At 36.4% G+C, this 12,881-nt stretch overlaps 1 protein-coding gene and 1 non-coding gene across 3 annotated transcripts in view; one reads left to right on the forward strand and one right to left on the reverse strand.

Moving 5' to 3' along the window:
* The window catches only part of LOC101737547 (zinc finger protein Gfi-1b), a 90,455-nt gene extending 85,719 nt beyond the window's left edge, over positions 1-4,736 (forward strand). For both annotated transcript variants that reach the window (XM_004929287.5, XM_012692995.4), the window contains exon 6: positions 296-4,736. In XM_004929287.5, the coding sequence (XP_004929344.1) occupies positions 296-396 (101 nt within the window). In that variant the 3' untranslated portion in view covers positions 397-4,736. The remainder of the gene's footprint in view (positions 1-295) is intronic.
* A 5,702-nt stretch (positions 4,737-10,438) lies between these two features.
* On the reverse strand, positions 10,439-10,510 carry TRNAQ-UUG (transfer RNA glutamine (anticodon UUG)). The gene has a single exon. It is a non-coding gene; the product is annotated as a tRNA-Gln (tRNA).
* Positions 10,511-12,881: the final 2,371 nt, after the last annotated feature.

A 12,881-nucleotide genomic window follows, 5' to 3' on the forward strand; every position in this document is an offset into this window, starting at 1 on the left:
AAACCCGCAAAAAATTAAATATTTCGTATTTCCTATACAATTGAATAGAATTGAGATCTATTTTCAAGTGTCAAGATGGCGGTATTCAAGATTTAATATTTATGAGTTGTACTGGCCACTGGGTTCAACGTTCTAAATAATTTTAAACTAAAACTGTTTGGCGTGTGACATTGGTCATTATTCGTCGGCTAGATGAGATCTCAAGCACATAATGAATTTAGAGGTAGCATTAAAAAAACGAAACATTAATTAAGTTATAATGAGACAACGGTTGTAATTTGTTGTTCGCCCTCAGATATCCGCCCTCATCCCGAGTTGCGGCCTCCGCACCCCGACTTCGGAGCGCCGCCACACATGACCACCGCAGTACCACCACTCCAGCCGTTGCCGTCCTGAACTACAACCGCCTTTCCGCCCAACTGGCGTTAAGGCAAAATCACCAAAGATATAATTAATCACTGTATCCCAAATAAATCCAAAGAAGAAAATTGTTTAATTCTGGAAATGATGTTCCAGGATATACGATCAATAGTACTTCTAATAGCTTATGTAATCTTCTTGCGCGCTAATTATTGGACAGAGTCAATGTAACTGACAACAGTTTTATTCTAGATAACGAAAAGAAAACAAACAGTAGGTACTGTACCAAAATTATTAATAATATTAGTTCTTAGTCCTTTGAGGAGAATTTCTGTTATTATAACTTATTGCACTTAAATCGTACCGATTCAAGGAACTTGAAAAATACAAAAAAATAAACGGCTTTTATTTTACAAGTGACGTCATTTGTGGTCAAAATAAGTGACGGTCATCACCACAGCTCATTGATTAGCCTCGTATGACATCATACGTTATCAGTGCTGTTAAAAAAAACTGTTATATTGAGATGTTTAATATTTTCTTCTTTTTCTTTTCTTGTTCTTATCCCTCTATGATTGGTCAGCACTGCATGTCCTCTTTCTCCATTCAGGCCTATACGTATCTCATCTATATACGTCATCTCTGCCAGTCGAACTCTTCTCTCACATATCCTCTTCCACACATTCCATCCAAGTCTTTTTAGAACGCCCCCTCCTCACATATCCCAAATGTTTAATTTACTAACCATTAAAATTTCAGCAGTAATCAGATGATCGTCTTAATTAAAAAACAACCTATAAAACTTTGTTAATCTTCAAATATTTTTTTATCGATATCCGATTGACGTCTAATATGAAATAACTTTGCTAGGGTATTTGATATAAGATAAATCGCATTATGAGGATTGTTTTTTTTAATAGTTCTTGCATACCAAAATCCATACATTGACATGCAAAGAACAACTAGATAATGAAAAAAGTTGGTTAGAAATAATGTAAGAATATATACACGATCTTTTTTAATGGTGCCCACTTTGTAAATACGCTGTTGCATCGAGTTTGTAAAACTTTAATGTATGATTAGTTGAATTAAATAGGTGTAAAGTTTTTGTGCTTAACAAAAACGATTTTTGGTATAAGACTGTAACAATTATAATGCTCTCGTGTCATCGTAGGTACGTGTTATCATTTAGAAGGTAAAGAATGGCTTTACCTCTACTTTTTTTTTCTCTACCTATGCTGTTTGCCTTGAGCGGCTATATCAGCTTCTCCTTGACGTGTAAGTGAGCTCACGAGGCTCAAGCCGGGTGTGTTGCTAACACTGGCTCTAGCAAGAGCAGTACTTCGCAGAATCTACCACCGGATCGGAAACGTGACCCACTGAGAAAATCCGGCGAGAAACTCAATGGGCTGTGTCTATGGGTTAATTCACTGGTATAGTGGGTTAATTCACTGGCACCTGATATAGTGTGTTGAATACTCACTAAAGCATTGACGTAACGTAGAACAATATATTGAGATTTAAAGTGTAGGATAATTTAGTTGTTGCATCAATCAATAACAATTTTTCAAGCTTAAAATTAAAATTAGAAATCTTATTTTTTTAATATGATCTCACACGGTGACCTCTGAAATAAATCCTTTAAAACTGTATACTCGTATAGGTCATCTAGATAGATTACATAATTTTAATTTTCATTTTATAATCTCGTTTAAAACACTTGTCATGAAAGAAATACACGAGTCATTCATTTGTCTTACAATTCTGTTACAATTAAGAATAGTTTTATTAAATTTACGGAGCAACTCAATATTGCTTTGCTTAAGGCTTCGTCAAACAGAACGCGTAATTAGCGCGCGTCAGAGCGCTAAACTGACGGCGCGCTATGACGCCGAGATGTGTTGTAATACTATGGTAACATACCGTCAAACAGAGCGCCAGCGCTATAGCGCTTATAGACGCGCGCTAATTACGCGTTCTGTTTGATGAAGCCTTTAATATAAAAATATTAATTTAATTTCCACGAATATATCTCGAGTGTACACGACCTCTGCATCTCGCAACTGCACGCCATTTTTAATCCGGGAGTTGTAAAACTGAGCTCTATTTTTTTACCACTAAGATTCATGATAACTTGGTTTTCGAGTTAACGAGGACAGTATTACGAGCTGACTTGGCCGATTTGAACTTCACGCGTGTATTTTAAGATCTCGATAATAATAATAACGCCCTCAACCTGACCTCTAACACTATGTTACAAAAAAACAGATCAATTCTATTTACGTGTACTCGTGATGACGCTCTGTGTGCTGAACGTGAGTTTTTAACGTTCTCGATAGCGTAAAAGTTAACTCAATTTTGTGTGCAGTTGAAACAGCGCCCCTGGTAGCAAACGTAGGCAAATATTCCAACTCCATACAAATTTAAGTTAACTTTTACGCTATCGAGCACGTTAAAAAACTCGTACTAAGCACACTAAGCGTCTATGATCAAGTTTGCCGCGCATACTGTTGTTAATTCGTATCTACAAGTATAAATATAATCTTCAGCCGTGTCTAGTGGCAATGTTTTACGAAAATATGAAGCAGTGAAGTACCGCGCCCGTCTCTCTTCGATTAATTCACTTTTATCGAAACTATCATTCCAATTTCAAAAGACAAATGATTTTTATTCCATAATTTTACTGTACATGTTTTTTTTATTTTAAGTTTTCACTTGTCGCTCGCGAATTGGATAGGCAATGGGAACGTAGCCGACATAGCCAACATTTGTAGCAAAGGCCCTATCACTGTCAGATGAAGAGTGGAATGGAACGGAATTTATTTGTTTTAGAGTGAAATTAGAGGAATTTGATAAGTCAACCCATAGTGTATGTAAAGACAGCACACTGAAAGTTGAATATACTCTATGGAATCTGAGAAACCATGTTGCTTTTGGTTTGATTTCCCACATTTCCGCATTTTCAGAAACGCACGATTTTTAATATGTCGCCTTTATTATGAATTTAACCCTGAAGAAATATTAAATTACCGAAATAAGACTATTCACACGGCTTGACGCCATGCGTTCCCGCCAAGAAATCAGGTGCCATAAACGCACAGCAAACATTTGGTTAATGTTACCACAAGCAAAAAAACAAACATTCCAAAGAAAAAAAGACAAAGAAAGAAAAAAGTACAAATTATGTTTTTGTACTATAAATTTAATTAAATATTTTACACGCAACACAGCTTTTATACATGTTATTTTACACTAAAATAAATAGATATTAATAGGCTTTTGTATTTAAAAAAATTAAGACAAATTTTAGGTTTTAATAAGTCAATACCAAAAAAAAAGTAATAACTGTTTAATTAGTAAATTAATAATTATGTATAGTTTATAGTCATCTTGTTATTATATAATGTACAGTCATTCTTCGATTTCATCATTAATTATATTAGTAAAATTGTAAATAGGATTAATGGCATGTAACTATTTTGTAAGGATTTTCGGATGCCATCTGAGTATAATATAGTAAAAATATTTAATCTGTGGTATCTACGTAATGCATAGAAAAAAAAAACGTTCATAAATTATATTATAAAGAGGATCTTGTCAATGTATAAAAGGGTTCTTATTGATTGAGAACAATAATAATATTGTAATTGCATGATCTTAATATGAATCATTTGAGTTAGCTTTGAATTTGTAAGAAATATTCGGTGCTCTATGAAAGTTTATTTTGCAAGAAGTGACACAAATAAACGTTGCGACAAACGCGATTAAGAACGAACCTTCAATCAATTATAATATTAATTTACGATTAATAGTATAATAGAGTTTTATTAAAGTTTTCTCATGTGCTAGTTATGTTATGGTTCGGTAGGCAGCGGCTTGACCCGGTAGGCAGCGGCTTGGCTCTGCCCCTGGAATTGCTGAAGTCCATGGGCGACGGTAACCACTCACCATCAAGGGGCCGTATGCTCGTCTGCCTACAAGGGCAATAAAAATAAAAAAGTGTTAATTTTATATCATCGAAATTTTGAAACCATAAAATTAACATGACATTTTGATCAATATTTTAAATTAAAGATACGTTTTGAAACACAATACGTTTTGAAACACACAGTAAATACATATTTAGTTATAACTAAACGATGTTAAATGAAGGCTTTTTATCTCGAAATTTCTTTTGTTATTTTCCCTCTCAGATGTCTTTTGTACATCGTTTTGTATATAATGTATAATATGAACTATCATAATTATTATCTTATAATAAAACAAATCCAAAGAAACGTGCAATGAATGTGTCGTAATTTTACGAATTATTAAACATTATTATCATTATTATTGTATTAAAATATGTCACCTCAATAAACACTCGTGAAAATTAATTAAGTGTTTTCATTTCTATATATGTAAAACTACCTTATCTATCTTAAACGCTTACCATACAACCTTTTTTTTTGCCTACCTATGCTAGTAGTATCAAGGGGCTATACTAGCTTACAGCTTACTAAATACGACGAAATTCAGTTGGACCATATAATCATTATAACAAAAATCCCATAGACACAGCCCACTGAGTTTCTCGCCGGATCTTCTCAGTGGGTCGCATTTCCGATCCGGTGGTAAATTCTGCGAAGCACTGCTTTTTCTAGGGTCAGTGTTAGTTAGCATCACTCCAGTTTGAGCCCCGTGAGCTCATCTAATACTTAAGATTATGCTGAAATAGCCTCTCAAGGCTATCAGCTTAGGTAGGAAAAAAAAACCCTTCTTAAGACACCTCTGATACAACAGTACTAAGCTGCAAAGTATTTGATTGTTTTACTTGAATATTTTTGTAATGAAATGCTCCCTTCACTCATGTCAGCATTGAGCTTGAGCTCACGAATGACTATCACGATGCTATTCTTTATAATATCGTGTAATAAAAATCAAACTCGCAAAAAAATTTTTTACGTAATTCTAAAGACATAAACCTCAAGTCGTAAAATCAAAATTCACCCTGTGTGATATTTAGACTCTTGTAAACATTTAACTCGAGGTAGACCATAATCTCGTTCACCCATCCATGCAATTAAAAAAGGCACATTTTTAAAAAGCGTCCAATTTAGATATTTGTTGATTCAATTTAAAAAACAAAGGGTAGCGTTAGAAATAGCAGCAACCTTGATGTCCAAGGCATTTACTACCAATTTACCGAGGATGGTGTAGACAGTGACGTGGAATTTTGCGGTAGGCAGCGGCTTGGCTCTGCCCCCGGCATTGCTGAAGTCCATGGGCGACGGTAACCACTCACCATCAGGTGGGCCGTGTGCTCGTCTGTCTACAAGGGCCATAAAAAAAATATTAAAATCTACAAAAAATATAAACGTTTAAATATGGGAAAATGCAAACATATAATTGATTTTACATAAATATATATATCAGACAGACGGATTTCAATAATTTCATTGCTTTCTTCTCGTCCGATTTCGATACCCATTCAAATTCCAAATAAATCAGAAATTTCCATCCAGTCCCGAAAGCGAGTTAATAAAAATCGAGAAAAAAACCTATTAAACCAATGACAGTGACAGCCGGAACTAAATAAAAATAGTTTTGTTAATTTTGCAGCTATCACAAAATACAAGATATTTGACAGAGAGCTCTAGACCTAAGAGAAAATGGATGGATTGCGTGAAAGACGATATGTGTAAGAGGGAAGTGAGCGAAGAAATGGTATGATATAGAGGAGTATGGAAGAAAAAAACATCGCCGAGCCCAGGTGACCGGGAGAAAGGCAGGTGACGATGATAATGACAAGATATTTGACAGATGCCTGAATCTCGCTAACAACATTTTCTAGATACGAGAAAATTTGAGACAGTTCTGTCAATTTACCTAGAATACATTATCGAACTCTCAATTTGAACACAAAACGATCAGTGATTGTTGTAATCTCAAGAAGGAACGCAATCCAGACAAAAAAAAAGTGTAGAGGGAAAAAAACGGCCCAAGCCAGAATTATTTGAGAGACAATGAAGAATTAATACTACATACTCTAACAAAACTATTACAATGAATTAACGACCTTATGTGATAGGAAAAAATCCTACTGTTAAATTATGTTTTTTTTTAATGCCTACCTAAGCATATAGCCTTATGAGGTTATATCAGCTTTACCCTAGCGTGTAGGTGAGCTCTTGGGGCTCAAACCGGAGGTGTTGCCAACACTGGCCCTAGCAAGAGCAGTGCTTTGCAGAATCTACGACCGGATCGGAAACGCGACCCACTGAGAAGATCCGGCGAGATACTCAGAGGGCTATCATGAAATTATTTGACAAGCAAACTGCAATGCTAATAATACCCAACGCGACACAATAAACATTACAACAATGAAACAAAATCATCATATTTTCGTCCCGACTTAAAATGTTCTGTGAAACACCGAACGTAAGGTAGGTAGGTACTCTAAATGTATTCGAACTTCTAAAGCAATTCAATGTGACGGACACTTGATACTTTTGTCTTAGAGACCGACTGAACAGCTTTTCAACTCGCCAGTACCTGTACAGTGGAGAAGAAACGTAGTATCTAAGCAAGGCGAGACAAAGTCGTCGTGGCCTAAAGGATAAGACATCCGGCGCATTCGTGTGTAGCGATGCACCGGTGTTCGAATCCCGCAGGCGGGTACCAATTTTTCTAATGAAATACGTACTTAACAAATGTTCACGATTGACTTCCACGGTGAAGGAATAATATCGTGTAATAAAAATCAAACCCGCAGAATTATAATTTGCGTAATCACTGGTGGTAGGACCTCTTGGGAGTCCGCACGGGTAGGTACCACCACCCCGCCTATTGCCGCCGTGAAGCAGTAATGCGTTTCGGTTCGAAGGGTGGAGTAGCCGTTGTAACTATACTGAGACCTTAGAACTTATATCTCAAGGTGGGTGGCGCATTTACGTTGTAGATGTCTATGGGCTCCAGTAACCACTTAACACCAGGTGGGCTGTGAGCTCGTCCACCCATATAAGAAATAAAAAATAATAAAAAAATCCTATGATATTAGTACGATGCGTACACGGGACTCTTTTCTGTTATTTGTTTATCCACAAAGCAAATTTTAGAAATAACTAATTAAAATATATTCAAAAAAGCATTATCCAGACTAAATTACCATGCCAAATTGTGCGTTTAGGTACTGTATATTTTGTGTTTTTCTATAACATAAAAGGATACAGTCTAGGTATTTTTCAAAAAATATAATTAAATATTTTTTCTTTGGAGGTATAATGTTCATTCTACAAGATTTTAAGGAGTAGTCGACCAGCTTTTGTAAAACTACTGACTGGCTGTGGCCCATTTTCAATTAGCCTTTATTTTCAACATTTCTCTAATGAAATACGTACTGTAACAAATGTTCACGATTGCCTTCCATGGGAAAGGAAGATGGATGGCGAATTTACGTTGTAAATGTCTATGGGCTCTGGTAACCTTGTCTTATATACGATGGTAGTGTAACAATAACAAAAGTTTTTGTGGCACATTGAATAAATAAAAATTCCGAATCGTGATCGCTTCAAGTTTCCTAAGCTGTGACCAAACCAAGAAAGCCATCACGAACGAGAGATGTTTTAACGTGAATTATGTAAATAAATGCAGAAATGTAACGTTGATCTTAATTCTATTTAACCATTATCCCGGGAAGGGATACGATTTAATATCCGTGGATAGATCAAGTTACTTTAGGGTGACCGGGTATATGGAATTATGTTAATGCAGTATTTATTACAGCTTTGGAATATTAGTGCGAACTCGTGATGTCACAACGAGAAATCCGCTTTTTTTTTCTTAGCTAATCTAGTGACTTAAAGGGGTAATGCTAGATTCGCCGAGCGAGTAGGTGAGCTCACGGGGCTCTAACCTGACGAGTCGCTAACACTAGCCGTAGCAAGAGCAGTGCTTCGCAGAATCTACCACCGGATCGGAAACGCGACCCACTGAGAAGATCCGACGAAAAACTCCGTAGACTGTGTCTGAGGGTTAATTTGCTTGAGATCCGCGCTGCGGGTAGCTTTATAAAAACTTTGTATTAGTGACGTATGTCAAATATAGCACGGGTGCGTCATTTAGGACAAAAACGTATCTAAGTATTGGTTTCAAAACCAATATAAAATCCGCAGGAGAAACCTTTAAAATTTATTTTTAGAATCACTTGCGTCTAATCCAATCCAATTAAACTATCAAACTGATTGGGGCTCGTCTGTTTGTTTGGTATCGGTTTGTTTGTTGTTGTGATCGATTGATCATTAACTTAATGGTTCACGAGTTATTGATGAGCGCTCATTTTGTAAATAGGTAACAGAGTAAGGCTGTTTGCTATTTTCGCGCAGATGGTAGGTCGCGTAGATACATAAAATAAACTGCAATTTTCGTGTAGAGTAAGTAGTACACTTTTTACTGCTGAAGAAGGGAACATCTATCACTGTGCGGGTATCTTGAGTCGATCAATGAGTTCGAATATTTTCGCTCAGAACTAGTATATCTCGGATCGTTCCGATCCACTCTCGAATCTCAGGTCTTTTAGATCAGTCGCCAGAATTTCGACGTGTACCTTAACTAAAAAACACAACCCACTGAGTTTCTCACCAGATCTTCTCAGTGGGTCGCGATACAGATGAGGTGGTAGATTTTACGAAGCACCGCTCTTGCTACGGCTAGTGTCGGCAACCCTTCTCAGGCTGAGACTAGAATAAGTTTTCTCTGGAATGATCCACGATGTTTTCTTATTGGTATGAAATGTCTTTCTTCAAATATCGTTTGTTAAAAATCTTCAACACTGGGTTTTTTTTGTTTTTATTGTTTCGGTGGATGAACGAGCTCACGGCCCACCTGGTTTTAAGTGATTACATGATAGACATCTACAACGTAAATGCCGCCACCCACCTTGAGAAATGAGTTCTAAGATCTCAGTTCAGTATAACGGTTGCCCGACACTTCAAACCGAAACGCATTACCTCTTGCTTCACAGCAGAAATAGGCAGGGTGGTGGTACCTACCCGTGCGGACCCACAAGACGTCCTACCGTCAATAAAGAAAGTATGAAATATCTTTCTTCAAATAACGTTTGTTGAAAATCCATAACGCTAGGCAGTCGTTTGGCTGTGCCCCTGGCATTACTGACGTTCATGAGTATTAATTTACTATAAGGCGAGCAGCACACTAATCTGCCAACAAAAGTAATAAGAAAATGCAATTAAGAGACCTCGAGGCCGCAGCAGTTAGTCGTGGGTTAGATTCTCGGATCAGGCAAGCAATTGGGTGACCAAGGCGTTTGCTTACTTTCACCTAGGCGTTTAATACGTATACTATGTTTACTATGTATAACGATGCTCAGTATCTATGTCAGTGTCTGACTTCCATAGTTTTTTTTTTTTTTTTGCCCTTGTAGGCAGACGAGCATACGGCCCACCTGATGGTGAGTGGTTACCGTCGCCCATGGACTTCAGCAATGCCAGGGGCAGAGCCAAGCCGCTGCCTACCGAATAGTACAATGATTCCAGTTAGCGGTCAGATGAGCGAGTGTCATTCATTTGTCCCCAATTATTTATCTGATATAAAATTGAACTGTCTATTCAAGCATTGAAGATTCGAATTATATATTTGAACACAGACAAGGCCTTTGGATGGACAAATCTTTTTTTATCCCACTAGATGGGTGCACGTTCTCATTTCCCATCTGGATCCTCTAGGTATCCCGACGGTTATCCAACCCCACAGAGCGGAACGCATGACTGCTTCGCAGAAAATATAGAGGATATTGTGATAGCTACCCTATTACATATATATAGATAACAGTACATAAATCTTACATTATAATATGTTTTAAGAAAACAATTAAAAATGTCAAATTTTATGGGTAAATGAATAAAAGATATTTGTCAGGAAACTTTACAAAATGAGAATGAGAAATATTTAAGCCACTGAACTTACCAAATCTACAGCATATGTATACTGCTGTAGATATGACTTATAATTTTTGATAGCTTTTTTCATCGAAACATAATTAATTATTTGCTAACTTTTTTTTAAATTGCAAAAAAAATTCAGGTTCCACCGAGATTTGAACTCGGATCGCTGGATTCAAAGTCCAGAGTGCTAACCATTACACCATGGAACCGATGAATGTACCTAATAAATGCTAAAACACTATAGATAATCATGTATTTTTAAAATTCGTAAAACGCAAGTAAAACACTTACTTGAATCTTCGTGATCTATAAAACTATACGAACGCAAGTGTTTGGTTAAAATTACCAGTAATACACGAAAACTGCGTAAACAATTTATGTACTGTTGATAAAACACAATGACAGCTTGACTGGTGCAACTATTGGCAGTTTATCACAACCGCAATGCCGATGTTAATGCTTCTTCTTCTTCGTCGCTTTCTTCATTACTGAAGGTCGTGTCCCTGAAACTGGACCGTGGCCTGTCTCGTGAGCTGTTTCCATCTCGTCCAGTCCTCAGCTTCTCGAATGGCGGTTGCGACTGGCAGCCCAGTTAGGGCGGTTATCTGATCACACCGCCGGCTAGGTAATCGGCCACGGGTTCTCTTTAATGCTATAGAGCATATCATATCATGGTCCATTACCTAACCAGCCCGGGCCATAGATATTATAACCTAAATACCGTAATCTAACCTTGTGATATGAGGTCAGAATCTCAATTGTATTGGAAATTGGCTTTCAGTCCGGTCAAATTTGACCAAAAAATAGGGGTGAGGTTACAAAAATTCACACTCGGCTGACAAATGGTAGGTTTGTTCAAAACACTATTATTAAGCGGTAGGCAGCGGCTTAGCTCTGTCCCTGACATTGCTGAAGCCCATGGCGACGGTTACCAATCATCATCAGGTGGGCCGTACGATCGTCTGCCTACAAGGGCAATTAAAAAAAAACACTATTATAAACGAAATCTGAGAAGTCCTCATTGATCCGACACTTGAAAAAAAAAACCGAGGTCAAAGGTCACAAAACGGGTTTTTTGCGAATTTCAGCAAAATGAAATGAATCCGGATATATTTAGGGGCGAAAAAATAGGCACTTCGGTAGTGCCTATTACCATTAGGGTTCGCAATTCTATACCACCACCCGTCAAAATTAAATGATCTCAGGGTATGCTATGGTATGGTAAGCTGTTGATACTGTACATTTGCACAGTTTTGTACAATTATTCTTAAACCTGTTTTTCCCGCGAAGTATTAATAATCTAGTGTAATTTACAATTATTATTAATATCTCAAGATGAGCGATGTCATTATCTATATTTATGATGACTATATTGTATCCGCTACTCAAGACCAGCGTGCCCATATAATTGCGGGGCGCAACTGATGTAGGGAGTCCAACACTCCTATAAATATTAGTCTACCCATTAAGTACATGTATTTTCTACAGGGATACAAAGTTTCAAGTTCAATCGGATGCATGGTTCAGTAGTTATAACGGAACATCCCTAAAAACCACTGTAGATTTATATATTAGTATAGATGTTAAAACAATTGCTTTTATCAATCGAGACGATGTAAGCATTCTAGCGGTACATTCAAATCCGGTAAGAAATTTAAAGGCTATAATTGAATAGGGGAATTAAAGTACGAAGAGACCAACCACACTCCTTTTAGGGCCATATTCAAATATTTGTCGTCGTATTTTGATATATATATATATATATATATATATATATATATATATATGTATATAGGCTTTATAAACCCAATAGAAAGTAAGTAATATTCCACAATATGTTCTTCGCGTATAGCAACAAGATCCAGAGATACAAGAGCAGTGCGTTGTTGAATACTGTTAGATTTAGAAGAGGAACGCGAAGGAGGCTCGTCCCCAGAGGTCCGAGTGGACGCTAAACGCCTGTTATCACGCACTACAGGGATGCATTAAGTTAATAATTCCCGGCAAAAACAGTTTTACAAATAAATAATAGTTTAAAAAAACTAAAAAACACGCTTTATATAAAATTCAACTAAAAAATAGCAAATAAATTTTAATAAATTTAAATTGAAAATAGTGTAAAAAAATATATATTTTATTGTAAAAAAAGCGTGGGGTGCATAGTGTTATTAGTTATAAATATTTTTCTTACAGATATGAGTAGAAGAATTATTATTTCAATAATATCATAAAAAACATACAATAACATACATACAAGTGAAGCTAATATAAAGCGTGTAATAAGACCAAAAACTGTAACATGCTTGATTGGTTATTTCTGTTATTTCAAAATGACAAGAGAGTCTTTAAGCGCTTACTAGAGCCCCTGGACACAGAACTATACACAGAATATTTGAAAGCCTTCACTGGAACATTCATTGAAATTTTTATTACGCCAATTTACCCAACGGCATAAAAATTACAAAATTAGGATTCCCATCGGTGCGGTCTTGTAAAGTCCATTAGTTAAGGGGTTAAAAAATAGAGAGGCGGCCTAAGATTATACTATCAGCTAAATGAAATTTAATAATAAAAAAAGAA

This window comes from Bombyx mori, chromosome 4, assembly GCF_030269925.1.
Source record: "Bombyx mori chromosome 4, ASM3026992v2".
NCBI classification, from domain to species: domain Eukaryota; kingdom Metazoa; phylum Arthropoda; class Insecta; order Lepidoptera; family Bombycidae; genus Bombyx; species Bombyx mori.